Source organism: Podarcis filfolensis, assembly GCF_964270895.1.
Source record: "Podarcis filfolensis genome assembly, chromosome: 17".
Classification (NCBI taxonomy): domain Eukaryota; kingdom Metazoa; phylum Chordata; class Lepidosauria; order Squamata; family Lacertidae; genus Podarcis; species Podarcis filfolensis.
The window spans coordinates 33,509,662-33,529,472 of record NC_139621.1 but is presented as its reverse complement, the minus strand read 5'-3'; the positions used below and the strand labels follow the sequence as shown (position 1 = coordinate 33,529,472).

The window sequence follows — 19,811 nt, the reverse complement described above, 5'->3', positions numbered from 1 at the left end:
CCCGAGGTACCACTGTAATACTACTCTAGAAGGCAAAGTGATAGATGGGAAGTGAAAATGTAAAATGTATCTTATTTTTTATGGCGGATTAGTGAAAGCCCTACTTAGAGAACAGCCACTGTGCAGTCAGATTTTAACTGTTTATAGCCAATGGGTATTACAATCTAAATCATAAAAAACTGTGGTGTTTTCTTGTAGGATGTCAGGAATTCAAGCTTGCCTACTCGGATCAGCACAGTCAAAGAATGTCAGAGGGGAAATCAAAGCGTAAGCCTTGCCTTGTCACCTTTTTTTGGGGTGGTCAGGCAAATAAAGTGCCTCTTCTTAGGTAGAGTACTAAAGTTGCTTTTAAAGAACTTTATAAGGTACAGTAAACATGAAAGAGCAATTTCAAACATACGAAGGCTGAACTTGAGCTCACTGCTGTTTCCCCCTCTTTTTGCTAGGGGCCACTATAGAGTTGTCTACATTACCCCAGAGTTCTGTTCGGGGAACTTGCTATGGCTTGAGGACCTTGACAGAACAATTGGTAAGTGGGAATAGTTGATAGTGTATTAAAAAAATTCAGAAGAGATTGCTGCTCTTGGAATTGCTAGGACTTTTATCTACAGTGGTACCTCAGGTTACATACGCTTCAGGTTACAGACTCCGCTAACCCAGAAATAGTACCTTGGGTTAAGAACTTTGCTTCAGGATGAGAACAGAAATCACGCAGTGTCGGCGCAGCAGCAGCAGGATGCCCCATTAGCTAAAGTGGTGCTTCAGGTTAAGAACAGTTTCAGGTTAAGAACGGACCTCTGGAACAAATTAAGTACGTAACCATAGGTACCACTGTATTGGAGTCTAGTTTCTTATAATACACCTATGAGTTTTCACAGAAATAACAACAAAAAACACGTGGTATCAAAAGAATGCTTTTTAGAATGTACATGGGCTCTGTAGGCTGAGTCAATTTTTCTGAAAAGGTGAATTATTATTATTATTTTATTATTACCCTGCCCATCTGGCTGGGTTTAAAAACTTCCCTAAACAGGGCTGCCTTCAGATGTCTTCTAAAAGTCAGATAGTTGTTTATTTCCTTGACATTTGATAGGAGGGCATTCCACAGGGTGGGCGCCACTACCAAGAAGGCCCTCTTCCTGGTTCCCTGTAATCTCCCTTCTCGCAGTGAGGGAACTGCCAGAAGGCCCTTGGAGGAGGACCTCGGTGTCTGAGCCGAATGATGGGGATGGAGTTCCTCCTTCAGGTATACTGGGCTGAGGCCATTTAGGGCTTTAAAGGTCAGCACCAGCACTTCGAATTGTGCTTGAAAACATACTGGGAGCCAATGTAGGTCTTTCAGGACTGGTGTTATATGGTCTTGGCCATATAACTCAAATGTCCAAATATGGCTGGTGACATCTGAAGAGGTCTTCCAGCCTCGTCATTCTAGTCCCCACCAAGAGGAAGTTAATTAGGCCCATATGGAGCAGCTTCTTGCCCAGTTGTAAGGATAAGTAGGTTGTGTATGAAGATTTAGCATCTGGTTGTTTTGTGATTTTCGAGAGGTGGTCAAGTACTGGGCCCCAAAAGCTTTCAATGTAAGGACACAGCCACCACATCTGGTGGATAAAGCACTACAGCCTCTCCAGCTCAATGGCATAGTCATGTTCTTGTAGCTCAGCTGAACCGATGTCAAGTTCTACCCATGAATGATTTTTGAAGCAGTTGCACAAACCTAAGACTGAGATGGTTTTAAATGGGGGCTGCCTCAGAATCATAGTGCACTAATCCCCCTATATTCCCCTCCCAGACCTGTTTCAATCCTACCAAATTCCCATAGCATGTCATAGAGCAGTAAATTAATTCCCTGTGGCTGAACCAATGGAAGCGTTAGGTTTCAAAGGCTGATAAAGACCTATCCACACTTTCCCTTTCGGCAATTGCCCTTGCAAAACTATGCAATTGAGCCAAAGATCCCTCTCGGCAGGGAAGGAGGTGATCAGGTTTTCACATGACAGTGGTTTCCTATTTTGAAACAAGCCTCTTAGTCTTTTAATGCTCACCCACTTCCAACTTTAGAAATGAGCATATCTTTTCAGACACATGCGGTGTTGATGATTTAGAACTGTATAAAGGAATGGGAACAGATGTTTGCACCAGCAGCTCCTAACCCTAAAGGTTGATAAAGGATTTTCCAGGGAGAGCGTACCAGACAGGAGTGCCTGCCGTCGAGGAAATTGCTGGCTATTCTTCAGTGTATCATTTCAGCGTTATTAACAATTAAGGCACTGGTGTTGCCAGCAAACCGCACAGTATGACCTGAGACTGGGAATCCCCAGCCTCTCTACCTTTGATTTACTGTGTGTTACTCATAGCCACCCCCCACCCCCAGCCGTACTTTCTTATTCCAGTGACAGAAATCTACCAAATATTTCTGCCATTGCCACAGAGAAGAGGAAGGATTGTCTATAGGCAAAGTCTGGAATAGAAAAAAAGATCTTTGGGAGAACCATTACTATGAAAGCTTAATCCCCTTCTTCAAGTCCTAAAAGGAGGGTCAATTTTTCTTCTTCTCATTTGGGGCTAAGTTGTTGATTGTAAGTACTCCAAAGTACCTTGGGAAGAGAGCAAGGCCTTAGCTGATAAGGATATTTGGTCTTTCCAGCTGGTGTTGAGACTTGGTTAATTGCAGCTTTGCATAGTTATCTTCAAGGCCAGCTACTGTATGGAATCTGCGATGCCCCTGCTGGCATTCCTGCCTCAGGGTCAGATAAAAAGAGTAAGCTGTTTATCAGAGAAATGACTTATGGCATGTTCTTGGTTGTCCACCTGGGCTCCCCCAGTGTTTACATTGGCTCTGGTCCAGTCAGCCAAGGCTTCTGTTAACTGAAGTCCCTCTTGTCTGTGCTCTGTACTTCTTCGCTTCTGAGAATTGCCATAAACTTAGTATGGGAAAGGATGTAGGAGTGCGAGGATAAGATAACTTTTTGCAGACCTTGACTTATTAGAGCATTGGGAAAGTTCAGTCGAGAGCACATTTTTCTTTTTCCCTATCTCTTCTGCAAAATACCACCATAAGTTTGCAATTAAGTTGTAGGGTTTTATTTCTGCCAAGTGACAGCTGCTTCTTCTTTTTTAACTTTAGTAAAGAGGTGGCTAACCTGTTGGACTAAGGGACGCGGGTGGCACTGTAGGTTAAACCACAGAGCCTAGGACTTGCCGATCAGAAGGTCAGCAGTTCGAATCCCCGTGACGGGGTGAGCTCCCGTTGCTCGGTCCCAGCTCCTGCCAACCTAGCAGTTTGAAAGCACATCAAAGTGCAAGTAGATAAATAGGTACTGCTCCGGCGGGAAGGTAAACAGCATTTCCGTGCGCTGCTCTGGTTCGCCAGAAGCGGCTTAGTCATGCTGGCCACATGACCCAGAAGCTGTACGCCGGCTCCCTCGGCCAATAAAGCGAGATGAGCGTCGCAACCCCAGAGTCGGTCACAACTGGACCTAATGCTCAGGGGTCCCTTTACCTTTAACCTGTTGGACTACCTGTTGGGAGTAGTTGGAGTTCAATGACATCTGGAGGTCCACAGGTTAATTTGAGGTTCCAATCAGCATTAAAGCTTACTAGAATAATTTCTGGCATAAATGTTAACTGGGTCGTCTAATCAGGGTTGAAGTTTGCCCATTAGCAACCCAGTTGCCCTACTGTAGAGAAACAGAAATCTAGGTAGGAGTTTAAAGGCAGACACAGAGGTTTTATTATACTAATTCAACCAGATCCATGCCTTTCTGAACATCAGCTGTGCTACAAGTGCAGCTTTCTTCTGAGTAGACATCGGATCTGGAACCCTCCTTGCAGCAGGGCAAGCACTTCTCTACTGGTTCATTGTCTTTCATGGGGTCCACCTTTGTCTTAGCTATACAGTGGTACCTTGGGTCACAAACACTTCGGGTTACAGACTCCACTAACCTGGAAGTAGTGCCTTGGGTTAAGAACTTTGCCCCAGGATAGAACAGAAACCAAGTGCCGGCAGTGTGGCAGCAGCGGGAGGCCCCATTAGCTAAAGTGCTGCTTCAGGTTAAGAATGGTTTCAGGTTAAGAACGGACCTCTGGAACGAATTAAGTACTTAACCCGAGGTACCACCGTAGAGGTCCAGGAAAGAATCTGATCCACGGTGCATGTAGAGGTTTGGCCAGATGAAGTGTCTGTAAGACTGGATTACAGTGGTACCTCGGGTTACATACGCTTCAGGTTACATACGCTTCAGGTTACAGACTCCGCTAACCCAGAAATATTACCTCAGGTTAAGAACTTTGCTTCAGGATGAGAACAGAAATCGTGCTCTGGCGGCGCAGCGGCAGCAGGAGGCCCCATTAGCTAAAGTGGTGCTTCAGGTTAAGAACAACTTCAGGTTAAGAACGGACCTCCAGAACGAATTAAGTACTTAACCCAAGGTACCACTGTAGTTGGGCTGCTTTAATGGGTTCTTTAGGTGTGTCAGGGCTTACTGCAGCATCCTAGGCCTCTTCCTCAGATGAGGTACACCCAGAGGTCTGGGTCACTCTGCCTTCTGACATCTGCTAATTCAAAGTAGACCACTTGCATAAGTGGTTAAATTTGCAAAACGTATATACCAATTGGCTCTGAAATCTATACTGTCGTAAGTGCTCTGTAACCACATAATCGGGCCTGTCTTAACTCATCTTAGGCATCACCCTGATAGCTGTTGATGAAGCTCACTGTATTTCTGAATGGGGACATGACTTCAGGAATTCTTTCAGGTCTTTGGGGTTGTTGAAGAAACATCTTCCTAAGGTACAGTATAGTCATTGCAAGAAATTTTTGTGATTTAATTTTTGTGAACATAGATCAACTTTAACAAAACAAATGTTTGATCTCTGTGCGCTGTGTATAGTTGTTGATCATTCCTTGTGTTTTCGTTTTGGATGGGCAACTTGCTACATCAGGCATAGGCAACCTCGGCCCTCCAGATGTTTTGGGACTACAATTCCCATCATCCTGACCACTGGTCCTGTAAGCTAGGGATCATGGGAGTTGTAGTCCCAAAACATCTGGAGGGCCAAGGTTGCCTATGCCTGCGCTACATACTCTTCCCTCTGTGATTACACATTAATGTGTATACTAGCATAGGCTCAATTCAGAATCATGCCAACCATAAATTATGCTGAAGATGGTTTGAACTTCCAGGTATATTAGCTTTGGTTATCTGCTCTTGTTTTCCAACTACTCGGCATTCCCAGAGGCCGAAGCACTATAAAAATGGAAGAGCAGTAATTGCCACAATCCCCTTTTGCCAATCTGTATATCATGCTGTACTGTAATAAAGGTAAAGGGACCCCTGACCATTAGGTCCAGTCGTGGCCGACTCTGGGGTTGCGGCGCTCATCTCGCTTTACTGGCCGAGGGAGCCGGCGTACAGCTTCTGGGTCATGTGGCCAGCATGACTAAGCCGCTTCTGGCAAACCAGAGCAGCGCACGGAAACTCTGTTTACCTTCCCGCCGGAGCAGTACCTATTTATCTACTTGCACTCTGACGTGCTTTCGAACTGCTAGGTTAGCAGGAGCAGGGACCAAGCAGCGGGAGCTCACCCCGTCGCGGGGATTCGAACCGCCGACCTTCTGATCAGCAAGTCCTAGGCTCTGTGTTTTAACCCACCGTGGTTTCAAACCTTGGCTCCTGATTCTGGTGTGCTGGCTGCCTGCAAACCATGGTTTGCCAAAACAGACAACAGACTAAATCATAATTAACCCTGGGCTATAAGAAAAAATTAATGGTCTGCGGAAAGGGGAGTATATGATCCTGTAGCTCACTCCCAGTCTGGAGAGCATTACATGCACATGGACTCTTAAAGGTTACCTCGCAACCTTTGGGGGGGGGAGGGAAGTGGGGGGAGGAAGGCCAGAATATGGATCATGATAACCTGTGTGAATGTTCACTGTAACTGCAAATGTTGACATTGAAGGAGAAGGTGATGATGGATATTTCCTAGATTCCTCCTAGAATTCTTCTGGGAAACTTAATCTGACCCTACTGAAAACAATGTGCTTTATTCATGCATATATTTACGCTTGCCACACCAATTAGAGTAAATCAAATCAAAGAGTGCCCGCTTATTCTTTATTCCTTAAATTTTGGATTATGGTATAAAAAGAGTTTAATGCTTTGATTTCTTTTTATCCATCACCTTTACATTTTCCAGATTTCTGCTTCTTTTTTCTTTTCAGGTTCCCATTGTTGCATTAACTGCAACAGCAAGCCCTTCTGTCAGAGAGGACATCATAAACTGTCTGAACCTTAAGACTCCCCAGGTCACATGTACCAGCTTTGACCGGCCTAATTTATACTTAGAAGTAGTACGGAAAACTGGAAATATCATCGTGGACATACAGCAGTTCCTTGTTAAAAAAGACAAGTTAGTGTGTTTTGTCCCTCCTTCGCGCGCAAATTTTTGTGTTCCAAGGTTACCGCTGGAAAGAAACGTTTATAAATATTTATTTATTTATTTTTAAAATTTTAATAAAGGCTCTTCTACTCCAGTAACACTTTCCCCCAACTTCTGAAATGTGTTGATAGTCCACAACGGTTGATCAGTATTGTTTTCCAAGTTTATTATTAGATCAATAGAGCCGGTATTCAAGGAGAAAATCTACAAGAAAGATTTGTCACAAGGCTAACGTATTTTCTTTGTTCGTTCCTTGGATATCCTAATGATCTATGTCACACACAGCTTCTTTCTTCTTCTTTAAATTCTTAGATTTAGTTATGAGTTTGAAGGCCCCGCTATTGTTTACTGCCCATCAAGGAAGACAACTGAACAGGTAGCTGCAGAGCTGACAAAATTAAACATTGTTTGTGGAACATACCATGCTGGCATGGGAGTCGCAGCAAGGCGAGACATCCACCACAAATTCATGAGAGATGAAATTCAGGTATGAAGGAAATGCTGTTTGCTTGTCATAAGATGCTCTGTGGTTGTATTTTGTGGGATATACAGGGGGAAATTAGGAGGAAGCATCATAGTCGCTAAATATGTCCCAAAGTCCCACCTCCCACTTTCCTTCCAAGCTCAGCAGCCACAATCTAGCATAAGTTAGCTCTGACTGCGTCCCAGTGACATTAATAAAATTTAAACTGGTTGCAAATAAGGTTGTGATTCCATGCACACTTAACCTGGGAGTAAATCCCATTGAATTCAGCAATACCTCTGGCCAGTGGCGGAGGAACCCTTTCCGGCACCTGGAGCGGGACGGCCCGCCCGGTGACGCACACACGACATCCCTACGGAGGCCGCCCTGGGTGCCACTCGGGGGGGGGGGTGTTGACAAGATGGCCTCAGTATGGGTGCCACTCACGCGAGGCGGCCATATGGGCTGCCGCTCGTGTGCGGTGGCCCGTACAGTCGCTGTGCGAGCAGTGCCCACACTGACTGCGTGCACCCTCGACTGCTCTACAGCTGGGGGGAGGCAAGGGCCATCTTCTCTCTCTCTCTCTCTCTCTTTTTTTTTTTAATAATTTTTTATTAAAGGTTTTTATAACAACAACAAACATATAACAAATACATAAACAGACAAAAACAGAAACAAAACAAAAAAAAACATATACCATTTCATATCTTAATTTCTTATACCTTTCTTCCCCGACTTCCTCATGCCTCCCTTTTCTGTATTCCAAATTCTTATCAATTACTCAGCAAATCTTCCCTTATTTTAATTTGAATTTAATCTAATCTTCCTTGTTCTCCTTGTCTTAACCATTGCTAATAGTAACCATTTACTTTCCAGTCCAACATCATTCTAACTTTCATTAATTTTGTAATATTTCTTTAGGTAATCCTTAAACTTTTTCCATTCTTCTTGCGCTGCTTCTCTTCCCTGGTTTCGGATTCTCTCTCTCTCTCACACACACACACCCAGAGTGGCACCCAGGGCGTACCTTGGGTTAAGTACCTAATTCGTTCCGGAGGTCCATACTTAACCTGAAACTGTTCTTAACCTGAGGTACCACTTTAGCTAATGGGGCCTCCTGCTGCCGCCGTGCCGCCGGAGCCCGATTTCTGTTCTTATCCTGAAGCAAAGTTCTTAACCTGAAGCACTATTTCTAGGTTAGCGGAGTGTGTAACCTGAAGTGTATGTAACCTGAAGTGTATGTAACCCGAGGTACCACTGTATGTTCATAGGATTTGGCTGCATGGCTTGTTCTATTGCTTTAAACTGGACTTTCAAGTAGTACCTTTTACTGGGCTGTGCCCAATATAGCTTCTTTTTGGCTACTTTGATTTCATTGCCTTTAATGAGTGCTTTGCAACTGGAGACATAGCCATAGTATACTTTATGTAGCTGGACACATTAAACTGTTGTAAGCACATTGAATTTTTTCCATGCATCAGTATTAAAGTGGAGTTAAAAACTGATATGGTGGTTATTTTTCAGTGTATAGTAGCGACTGTAGCTTTTGGAATGGGCATCAATAAAGCAGACATCCGGACAATTATTCATTATGGAGCGCCAAAGGAAATGGAATCGTATTATCAGGAAATTGGAAGGGCTGGTCGTGATGGGCTTCCTGCCTCTTGCTATGTATTATGGACGCCAGCTGACATGAGTTTCAACAGGTAACCAATACTACTGGCCTACCATATAGGCACAGTAGCATGGTAAAAGTCAGCTGGAGTGGGTTTGGGGATCATGCTTTCCTCTCTCCTCATGTGCTTACAAGGAGTTTGGAAGCTTTTGCTTCTGATTTCAGAGAACCACAATTAACTTGCCAGCCCAGTCTTAAACTATTATTAATGTTTACCCATGGTTTGTCTTAACAAGCCAGTTTCATAACCCGGTGTTTGAATGTAACCTTTTCCAAACAAACCATAGTTAAGATCAACCACGGTTTGTTGGGTTTGGGCAACACAAAAAGCTACTGTTGGTCCAAACAATCTTTTATTGTAAATCTTTTTGGGATGCCTCTGAGAGTGTGAAACAATATATAAATATAACAACAACAAAAAAGGATCCCTGACAGTTAAGTCCAGTCGCAGACGACTGGGGTTGTGGCGCTCATCTCACTTTACAGGCCGAGGGAGCCGGCGTTTGTCCGCAGACAGCTTCCAGGTCACGTGGCCAGCATGACTAAGCCGCTTCTGGCGAAACCAGAGCAGCACACAGAAACGCCATTTACCTTTCCGCTGGAGCGGTACCTATTTATCTACTTGCACTTTTTTGGTGTGCTTTCGAACTGCTAGGTTGGCAGGAGCAGGGACTGAGCAACGGGAGCTCACCCCATTGCGGGGATTCGAACCGCCGACCTTCTGATCGGCAAGCCCAAGAGGCTCAGTGGTTTAGACCCGTGCTAACTAACTTTCAAGCAAAAGCTTCTGAACTCCTTCTGATGGGCACAGAAGAACATGGAGTATGCAAGAGCCCAAGGCTCACTGCATCTTGTTCTTGTTACTCTAAACTCTGTTTTAGTGTGATGTCTGATCATGACCATTGAGGTAGTCGGTGGAATTCAGTGTAGCCTTAAGTGGGATATGCACATGAGGAATGAGGTCTGCTGATCCCACCCCCCCATTCATCCCTCACATGTCCCCTAAACCTGTTCTGGGATTCACCCCCCCAACCCCCAGAGCATATTTAGGGAGTGCATGGGAGGAGGAGAGAGGGGGGGGGTCCTGTTGGGCAAGTGGGCCTAGTTCTACACACACAACACATAGTTGAATCCCACCCAGTGTATGTGAAACACTTTATATGCTTGAGATGTGTTATAAAATTGTGATATCATTGTTTTTAATGTTACTTTACCCAGTCAGACTGCAGTTTCTGTCTATGGTGTCAGTCTGTTTTATATAGACAGAGTACAGTGGTACCTCAGGTTAAGTACTTAATTTGTTCCAGAGGTCCATACTTAACCTGAAACTGTTCTTAACCTGAAGCACCACTTTAGCTAATGGGGCCTCCTGCTGCCGCCACACCGCCGCTGCACGATTTCTGTTCTCATCCTGAAGCAAAGTTCTTAACCTGAAGCACTATTTCTGGGTTAGCGGAGTCTGTAACCTGAAGCGTATGTAACCTGAAGCGTATGTAACCTGAGGTACCACTGTATCTGCATATAACTAGAGAAATCGTGACAACATGGCAATATATGGACGATGACAATATGAAATTTCGGTGTGCATTTCCTTGCTTTTCATTTCTTGCTCTGTTTATAGCTATGACCGATTTATATTGCATGAAAAGTATGTGTGTAGGATGTTTGTGCAAATTTTATATTTTCTTGGAAGGTGACAGGGAGATAATGAACGTTTCATCTCTAATTTTCTTCTTCTCTCCCCCACTTTCTTTTTAAGACACCTACTCAGTGAGATACGTAATGAAAAATTTCGCCTGTACAAACTGAAGATGATGGCAAAGATTGAGAAATACCTCAGCTTGAATAGCTGCAGAAGAAAGTATGTGTTATACTTTATATTTTAGCAAGTAACAATCAGGAGCTGTCAACACAGCTCAATGAAAATCTTTCAAAGTTTTGAAAAGTGCCACTTGCATTCTGGTGCATTTTTGTATTTGCACCTTGAAGCTCATACTTTGAAAAAAATATATATGCCGGTCTCGGGATGATTCAAGCAAGATAAATTAGCTCCCAGGTGAACCAATTAATGATGGTGATTTCTGCTCATTGTTTTCTTCAATGAATTTAACATGTAAATTCTTGTTCTTTTATTTAATTCCCAATGTTCTCTTGGGTAGAATCATTTTGTCACATTTCGAAGACAAACAACTCCGAAAGGCCTCATCGGGTATCATGGGAACAGAAAAATGTTGCGATAATTGCAGATCCAGGTAAATGTTCCTCCCAAAAGATTAAAGGTTTGGAATTGTCTTCCCACAGCTTATATGACAGGCAGCAATAAGTCTCTAATGGCTCTCTGTTAATGAAGTTTTCTTCAAATGTTGTTATTTTTAGCTTAAACGGTGAAAGATGCCATCCTGCAATTCCCAATCAAAAGCTGACTCGCAGGATTATGGCTTTAGTTGCAAATTTAAAACCCATTCTTAAAAAGCCAAGTAATAAAAATGAAAAGTTCTTCTTTGAATTTATGTCGGAGAACGACTGTGGGCGCTGAGCTCAAGTTGTGAAGGCCAATATTAAATCTTATATCCTAAATTCCTTGACCTAACCAGGGCCTCTTCCATAGTTCATGGTTGACCAGCCTGCGCTGGCAAAGGCCACATCTGGACACTAGTCAGGTGGGCCTGAAGGCCTGGTAATATGACACAAAGACAGGCTTATACTGCTTCTTGTCCGTCCCCCCACACCCCGGCCTTCTGCCGCATGGCCTTAGACTAGAGGCACAACTGCCAGGGATCTTAGGAGAAGGAGCTATGTACTGTACTCTTGTGCACACCCAAGCATCACTAGCTCATACTTCGGACTTGATTTATGGCTGATGTACAATAAAGGTTGGGACGCGCTGTGGGTTAAACCACAGAGCCTAGGACTTGCCGATCAGAAGGTCGGCAGTTCGAATCCCCGCGACGGGGTGAGCTCCCGCTGCTCGGTCCCTGCTCCTGCCAACCTAGCAGTTCGAAAGTACGCCAAAGTGCAAGTAGATAAATAGGTACTGCTCCGGCGGGAAGGTAAACGGCGTTTCCGTGCGCTGCTCTGGTTCGCCAGAAACGGCTTAGTCATGCTGGCCACATGACCCGGAAGCTGTACGCCAGCTCCCTCGGCCAATAAAGCGAGATGAACGCCGCAACCCCAGAGTCGGCCATGACTGGACCTAACTGCCATGACTGGACCTTTATCTTTACCTTTACAATAAAAGGTTGGCCTCCCCTGCTTTGCTTCATGCCTGCGTTTTAATTGCTGTTCTTTCCCCACCCTCCCCAGCCATCCGTATTTACAGTGGAACCTCGGGCTGCGAACATGATCCATGCCGGAGGCACGTTTGCAACCCACAGCGTTCGCAACCTGTTGTGCCGCGTCTGCTGTGCTTCTGCGCATGCTCAAAGTGCGATTTAGTGGTTCTGTGCGAGCGCTGAAACCCGGAAGTAACCTGTTCCAGTACTTCCGGGTTTGGCGCGGTCCGTAACCCAAAAACGCGCAACCCGCAGCGTTCGCAACCTGAGCTATGACTGTATAAATAAAATTGTATACAGTGGTACCTCGGGTTAAGTACTTAATTCGTTCCGGAGGTCCGTTCTTAACCTGAAACTGTTCTTAACCTGAAGCACCACTTTAGTTAATGGGGCCTCCTGCTGCTGCCGTGCCACCAGAGCACGATTTCTGTTCTCATCCTGAAGCAAAGTTCTTAACCTGAAGCACTATTTCTGGCTTAGTGGAGTGTGTAACCTGAAGCGTATGTAACCTGAAGCGTATGTAACCCTAGGTACCACTGTAGTGGTGGAGAAGCTACACAGAGAGCTGAACCTCTTTGTTTTGCTTTATTTGCTCGGTCATTTAGCTTGAACGGTAGGAATATTATAGTTTTAAGACACAATGCAAACGCTCTAAGGATTCGCATCATGGCAACAGATTGCCCGACCGTATGATATTCTGTATCGTACCTTTTCTCACACAAGATCCAGTTCTTGCATGCCCCATTTTGGCAAGTACTTTCCCCATCCCTAGAAATCTATGGACTTTACCCCCACCCACCCCTGTTCTGCAGCAGAATCTGAAGCTTGCCTGACCATGTGTTCTAAGGCGAGTTGTGGAGAAGGGATGGAAGTTCCTTGTGGAGCAAGGATGACAGCGCCTCCGCTCACATCTCCATTGCTGTAGTGATTCCTCTTTTCAAACCCTGTTGGTTCACACCTGAGCCACAGACCTGAGCACTCGTGGCATGCGGGATGTGACGCTGATCATTCCTATGAGGTGATCGGCATTATGATTGGGGGGGGGGCTTACATTCCAGGAACACAGCTTTATGTACAGAGGTGCTGCATCCATTTCGCTGAGTGCCAGTTAGCGGAGACATGGGAGATTGGGGGAAGCGAGGGCAAGCCAGCAGTCAGGGATGATGGGAGTTGTAGTCCAGCAACAGCTGGGCACCCAAGTTTGAGAAACACTGCCTAGAGCAGGCTTCCTCAAACTTGGCCCTCCAGATGTTTTGAGACTACAATTTCCATCATGCCTGACCACTGGTCCTGTTAACTAGGGATGATGGGAGTTGTAGGCCAAAAACATCTGGAGGGCCAAGTTTGAGGAGGCCTGGCCTAGAGCAAGAAGAAGAAGAAGAGTTTGGACTTGATATCTTGCCTTTCACTCCCCTTAAGGAGTCTCAAAGCGGTTAACATTCTCCTTTCCCTTCCTCCCCCACAACAAACACTCTGTGAGGTGAGTGGGGCTGAGAGACTTCAGAGAAGTGTGACTAGCCCAAGGTCACCCAGCAGCTGCATGTGGAGGAGCGGAGACGCGAACCCGGTTCCCCAGATTACGAGTCTACCGCTCTTAACCACTACACCACACTGGCAAGGGTGGTTAACTGGTGACTGGCCTGATATTGCTGGACTACAGTTCCCATCATGCCTCACCATTGGCTGTCCTGGCTGTACTGATGGGAGTTGCAGACCAGTGACATCTGGAGGGCCACAGGTTCCCCACCAGAATTTCCTCTCTCTGTGTGCTCTCATGGCACTCACGCACACACTTTTTGACCTCTGTTGTTGTTTTATACATATTACACAAACCTTATTTTTGTTCCTGTAGTTTTAGGAACATTCAACATACTCCTGTGGTCAATACAGAAGACAGTTTGCAGGATTTTGGCCGGCAAGCATACCAGTTGATGTCTGCAGTATGTGCCTTAAACGAGAGGTTTGGCATGGGTGTCCCAGTCCTGTTTCTCAGAGGATCTGTAAGTGTTACAGCTTATGGGGTGGTTTGTTAACAGCTCTTTAATCCTCTTGGCTGTCTGTATGTGTAGGAGGGAAGGAGGGAGAGGTCTTTTTCCTGTGCCTTCTGGTTCTCATTGAAGACCGTCCCAAACTTGAAGAAAAGGAAGCTCTGTTCTTTTGCACAGAAACTGAAAGGCTATGAATTTGTTTTTAAGAGACAGTGTGTAGACTTCTAATTGTTTGCTTATTACATCCGGATATCGCTTCAAACCTTTTGTTTTTAAGGAGCACCTAATGCAACAGGAGTTGGAAACAAATCTGTTAGAAACACATTCCTTGATAGAAATCTATAGGAAGAAAGGTCTGAAACTTAACTGGCTGATGTGCAGCACTTTGGGAGGAAAGACTTACCGTATTTTTCCATGTATAAGACTATGGTTTTTCCCCTAAAAAACAATATCCAAAATTTGGGGGCATCGTATACACGGATAGATCTTTCCCCATTTTTTAAAATCAGAGTCCCCAAAAATAGGGGGCGTCTTATACACGGGGGGCATCTTATAGACAGAAAAATTTGGTAATTTCTCGCTTTAAAGGTGATGCATTTGTGAAGCTTATATGTGCTTTGCTGGGGACCATGTGTCATGTAGGAGAGCTGCTTTTGTGCAGTGGTTAGAGCATGAGCTGCGGGCCAGGAATTCCCTGGTTCAAATCTCAGTTGTAGGTGCCTAAAAGCAAGCCACTCTTTCTGCCTCAGCTTGCCCACCTGTAACTTCAATATAATAAGGGCCAGTTTATTTAGCAGCAGAATGAAGTGGTAAAGCTTTTCCTGGACTGAACTAGTTCAGGCTGCAATTCAGGATGTTAAATCCCTTCTGCGGGGGGAAATACACCCTGCAGGCAAAAAAAACCAAACCAATAATAACATGTCAATATAGGCAGGTTTGGTATGTTTTAGGGAAAATATTACCGTAGGAGGGGTAATGTAGTTACTTTAGGTACCAGGAGCTGTTTGGAAAAGTCTGTTAAGCTGTTATTCAGCACTTCTCAACACTTTTTAGAGTCGGCTTGCCAATCTATCAGGGTTTCCAAATACTGCTATTGAAATGGATGAGAAAGTGAAACTGTTAGTTGCCTAAACTATATGGCAGGGATGTCAAACTCCCAAGAGACTACTCCCAGAATAAAAAATTGGCAGTGGTCTGCCCATTTTTTTGGTGGGGGGGAGAGTTCAGAGTTGTTGAGCTGTTTTAGGGGGACCAGGTCATAGATCACTTAGCGTGAATGAAGGACAGAACGAGGGGGTTACAGTTCTTTTTCCACCGTGGACAAAAATGAGCCCACGACCGACTGCTATCACCCGGGGGTCGACCTGTCGATCGCGGTCAATGGTTGGACATTCCTGCTGCATGGGGTCCATTCTGTCCCCACAGTTTTTTGAAATAGGGTTGGGAAAACATTAGCATTTTGTCTGTATTATAAATTCTGTTTTTACTTGGTTACACCAGTTCAAGAGGACTGGAGTGGATTTTAACTGTGTGTTTTTTCTAAAAAGCATTTCATTGCTGAGAGTGGGGTTTGGACACCAATTACAAACGACTGCAAGGGTGCTTTGGATCCTAGGTACATTTTATGTGGCCAGGGTGTGGGGAGCTGTGCTTCCAGTTGGCTTTATCTTGACACGAGAGTTAAGAGCATAAGAAGAGCCTGCTGGATCAGGCCAGTGGTTCATATAGTCCAGCATCTTGTTCTTCTAGTGGCCAACAAGATGTCTGTGGGAAGCTTGGAAGCAGAACCCATGCACAGCAACATTCTCGCCCCTTGCAGTTTCCAGTGCTTAACTGTCTCTTCTTCTGCCACCTACTCAATCTGGAAGACCAGACTTTCCCTCTGTTTGTTTTTGTTGTTTAGTCGTTTAGTTGTGTCCGACTCTTCGTGACCCCCTGGACCAGAGCACGCCAGGCACTCCTGTCTTCCACTGCCTCCCACAGTTTGGTCAAACTCATGCTGGTAGCTTCGAGAACACTGTCCCACCATCTCGTCCTCTGTCGTCCCCTTCTCCTTGTGCCCTCCATCTTTCCCAACATCAGGGTCTTTTCCAGGGAGTCTCCTCTTCTCATGAGGTGGCCAAAGTACTGGAGCCTCAGCTTCAGGATCTGTCCTTCCAGTGAGCACTCAGGGCTGATTTCCTTCAGAATGGAGAGGTTGGATCTTCTTGCAGTCCACGGGACTCTCAAGAGTCTCCTCCAGCACCATAATTCAAAAGCATCAATTCTTCGGCGATCAGCCTTCTTTATGGTCCAGCTCTCACTTCCATACATCACTACTGGGAAAACCATAGCTTTAACTATATGGACCTTTGTTGGCAAGGTGATGTAGGCTGCTGTTTTAGTTTTCTGTGGACTGCAGAAAGTTCAGCAGCAAACCAGAAAATACCTTAGGAGGGGCCCCTCAAAAGATTATATGCAATTAACATTTGTACACTTGAGTTTAGAATGCATCAGAAAATTTCCCATCACTTGCACTAAGGGGCTTCTTTTATTGACTTCTTGCGACAGGTGTCTGTGTTCTCTAATTGTTCTTGATTATTTTCAGAGCTTGTTGTGAAAGCTGAATGTTAACTCTAATCAGGTTTTGTTCTGGTTGTAAAGCTTAATTCAGCAGCTTTTTGGGTTTAAAAGTGTTTACGGTTGGAAATACCTTTTACCAATCGCGCCTTATGAATATGCATTGTTTACCTTATACAACATTCACCCATAGTTTATGAAGAGTTGTGTTATCCTCAGTTTTGTTCAGCCTAGTAGACTCTTTTGGTAACAATATGCACAGGTGTGCTCCTAGACAGGTTTCAGGTGGGTCACAGGAGAGATCAGATTTCACCTGTTGTTTGAAATTTGAGTCAGTCTTCCGTGGTGAACAAGTCCTCCTGGGAGTCTTCAAATTAAGAAGTTGCCTTGAATGAAATCTTATACTACCCCTGTTAAAACAAAGAAAAGTACGGAACTTTAAAATATAGCGGCTGATGCTATTTTGATGCTTGTTAGACTTCAGCAATATTTTTTTCTTGCATTTTAATCTCAAGATTGATTGTTTATTTAAGGGATCTATGGTTGACCCTTTCAGGGTCTCACAAAAAAAGTTAGTTTAAAACATGGTAAAGATTAAAATATGAAATAAGGTCATGGGGAACAGCTTAATAGGAAAAAACAGCAACTAAAAACCAGATAAAAGTGCACTAGATGCGTAAACAAACACGACAGACTTGAGCTGGTACTTAAAAATAATCCCTGTTGCTATCTCCTAACCAAGGCTGAAAATAAGAGTCTCAGACCCTGTGTTAAACGGAACTGAGCACAAATGTCGATGCAACAACACTGTATTCCTATAATTATGTTTGCAGTGTGGGTGAGATTTCATGCTCCAAAAGTGAGGAGGTGTGGGGAAGCATGTCTGGTTTTGCATTTGTACCAGCCTCCTGAACACCATGAGATAATCTCCAGTGAAAGTGCCTTACTGAAAAGTTACAGATAGGTAGCCGTGTTGGTCTGCCATAGTCAAAACAAAAATTTTTTTTTCTTTCCAGTAGCACCTTAAAGACCAACTAAGTTAGTTCTTGGTATGAGCTTTCGTGTGCATGCACACTTCTTCAGATACACTGGTATTCCAGTGTATCTGAAGAAGTGTGCATGCACACGAAAGCTCATACCAAGAACTAACTTAGTTGGTCTTTAAGGTGCTACTGGAAAGAAATTTTTTTGTTTTGTTTTTACTGAAAAGTGTGACTTAGGTTTTTCAGAAGAAACCTATATACTTGTATTTATTGAACATTCATCCTGATTCATTTGCACAACGGGAGGCTATGCAGCATCCGCTGCTTGTTGATCATTGATCTGATATGTTTACAGGGAGGCTATGCAACAAGGTGTTAAGCAATTGTTATCCTGCACTTTCCAGTGCATTTTCTTATTCCTTTACTTTCCTTACTGCAAAAAGTTCGTTTTTCAAAAGTTACTCTGTTCAACAAGAACATTAAATCCACTTAAATTGAACAACCTGAATTTGTTGGCATGCGATTGAACCCCACCTGCAAGATAGCAACAGTCTGGAAGTGGACATAGTAATCCTATAGTGAATCACCTGTTTTTCAATAAAAAAATGATATGTGTGGATGGAAATAAACTTGCAGTCACATACAGTCTGATAAGGTGTTACTGTGTGTTTTTCCCACCCCGATACAATCCCAGTAGAATGGTTTCCTCCTGCACAATGCAGCCATGCTGAAAAGAGCTGCCTTTACATAAGCAGAGCTGGGCAATATATCAATATATTGTCCCAAACCTGTTTGGAGTCCATATCGTGATGTTGGTTTCGTAATTTTTGACCTGGCAATATATTGCAAATCAAGGTGTGTGCACGCACACATTATGCAAAAATCACAATGCAGGGAAAACCGTGAAGCAAGCCAACTCTTCTCTCATTTCCTGCAGCCCTTGTTAACTCTGCTGGCTTAGCTTTCTTCTGCCTCCTGCAGGGGCAGCAAATCACAAGAGCAGGTGCTGGCAAAAATCACGATACAGGGAAAACCATGAAGCCATCCAATGCTCTATCCTTATTTCAGACATTGCGATATATTGGTATATGGCTATGTTTAGCTGGTGACATCTCAGTGTTGAAAACCAGATATCGCCCAGCCATTTATGTGAGCATCTTCTACTTGAGAACGATGTGAATGCACCGTATTTTTTGCTCTATAAGACGCACCAGACCATAAGATGCACCTAGTTTTTGGAGGAGGAAAACAAGAAAAAAAATATTCTGAATCTCAGAAGCCAGAACAGCAAGAGGGATTGCTGTGCAGCGAAAGCAGCAACCCCTCTTGCTGTTCTGGCTTCTGGGATAGCTGCGCAGCCTGCATTCGCTCTTTAAGACGCACACACATTTCCCCTTACTTTTTAGGAGGGAAAAAGTGAGTCTTATAGAGCAAAAAATACAGTACTTCTGAAGTAGTGGTCCTCTGCAGGAACGGGAAGTCCAGGGACATCTGAAACAGTTCTTCAGATTTTAGCTATATTTCTGGCTTCTTCCTTTTTTAATTTCAGTATTCTGAACGCCTCCCAGAACAATACCGAAGTCATCCTCTCTTCGGAAGTGGGAAGGACTGGCCAGAGAACTTGTGGAAGTCACTAGGCCGGCAACTGATCTTAGAGGGCTTTCTTACAGAGGTTTCTGGCCAACGCAAATTTACAACCAAGTGCAAGCTGACGCAGACAGTAAGTTTGCAACTAAAGAAGATGCTCTATTAATTGATTGTTTTGGCAGCACCATATTGAGCCATAATTTGTTTCGTCTGTCTCAGGGTAAAGACTGGCTCTGTAAAGCGAGAAAGGAGTCAGGACACAAGCTTCTGCTTCAGCCTAATGAGGAACTGAGCTTAAGGAAGTCTCCTTTAAGGTAACCATGGCCTGCCTAAGTACTGAAGTTAACAATGCTTATTTGTGTAAGTGCTTTCAGGCTGCCAGACATTAGGTCTGGATCATTTTGAAAGCTCACCTGTTGAAATGGAACATTGTTTTGTTTTGTTTTTTTCATTAAAAAAATGGAAGCTTTTTCGTAATATAAAACTAATCTAAATGAAAATAGAAAGAAAGAAAGAGAGAGAGAGAGAATACAAAGTTCTCTCTCAAAAGTAGATCTTAACCCTTGTCTCACACAGAAAGGGATGGACCCTCCCAGCTTTCACCTGGGAGCTTCAAAATGGAACTCTATTATAATAAATAAAAATATTTTATTTTAGTTTTTTATTTTATTATAATTGGAATATTATGATTGGATATCTTAATAGGATGTTTTTATTGGAAAATTAATAAAAATGATTTTAAAAAAACGAAAATAAAATAGAACTCTATTGTTGGTAAAGGTAAAGGGACCCCTGACCATTAGGTCCAGTCGTGGTCGACTCTGGGGTTGCGGCGCTCATCTC

The 19,811-nt window shown here is 44.0% G+C and overlaps 1 protein-coding gene across 1 annotated transcript in view; it reads left to right on the top strand.

Moving 5' to 3' along the window:
• The window catches only part of WRN (WRN RecQ like helicase), a 62,934-nt gene that overhangs the window by 21,570 nt on the left and 21,553 nt on the right, over window positions 1–19,811 (top strand). Inside the window, exons 15-25 of the mRNA XM_083592837.1 lie at window positions 199–267; window positions 447–529; window positions 4,686–4,792; window positions 6,224–6,411; window positions 6,754–6,928; window positions 8,429–8,610; window positions 10,339–10,440; window positions 10,739–10,831; window positions 13,710–13,851; window positions 18,931–19,101; window positions 19,188–19,282. Of these exons, the coding sequence (XP_083448963.1) occupies window positions 199–267; window positions 447–529; window positions 4,686–4,792; window positions 6,224–6,411; window positions 6,754–6,928; window positions 8,429–8,610; window positions 10,339–10,440; window positions 10,739–10,831; window positions 13,710–13,851; window positions 18,931–19,101; window positions 19,188–19,282 (1,407 nt within the window). The remainder of the gene's footprint in view (window positions 1–198; window positions 268–446; window positions 530–4,685; window positions 4,793–6,223; window positions 6,412–6,753; window positions 6,929–8,428; window positions 8,611–10,338; window positions 10,441–10,738; window positions 10,832–13,709; window positions 13,852–18,930; window positions 19,102–19,187; window positions 19,283–19,811) is intronic.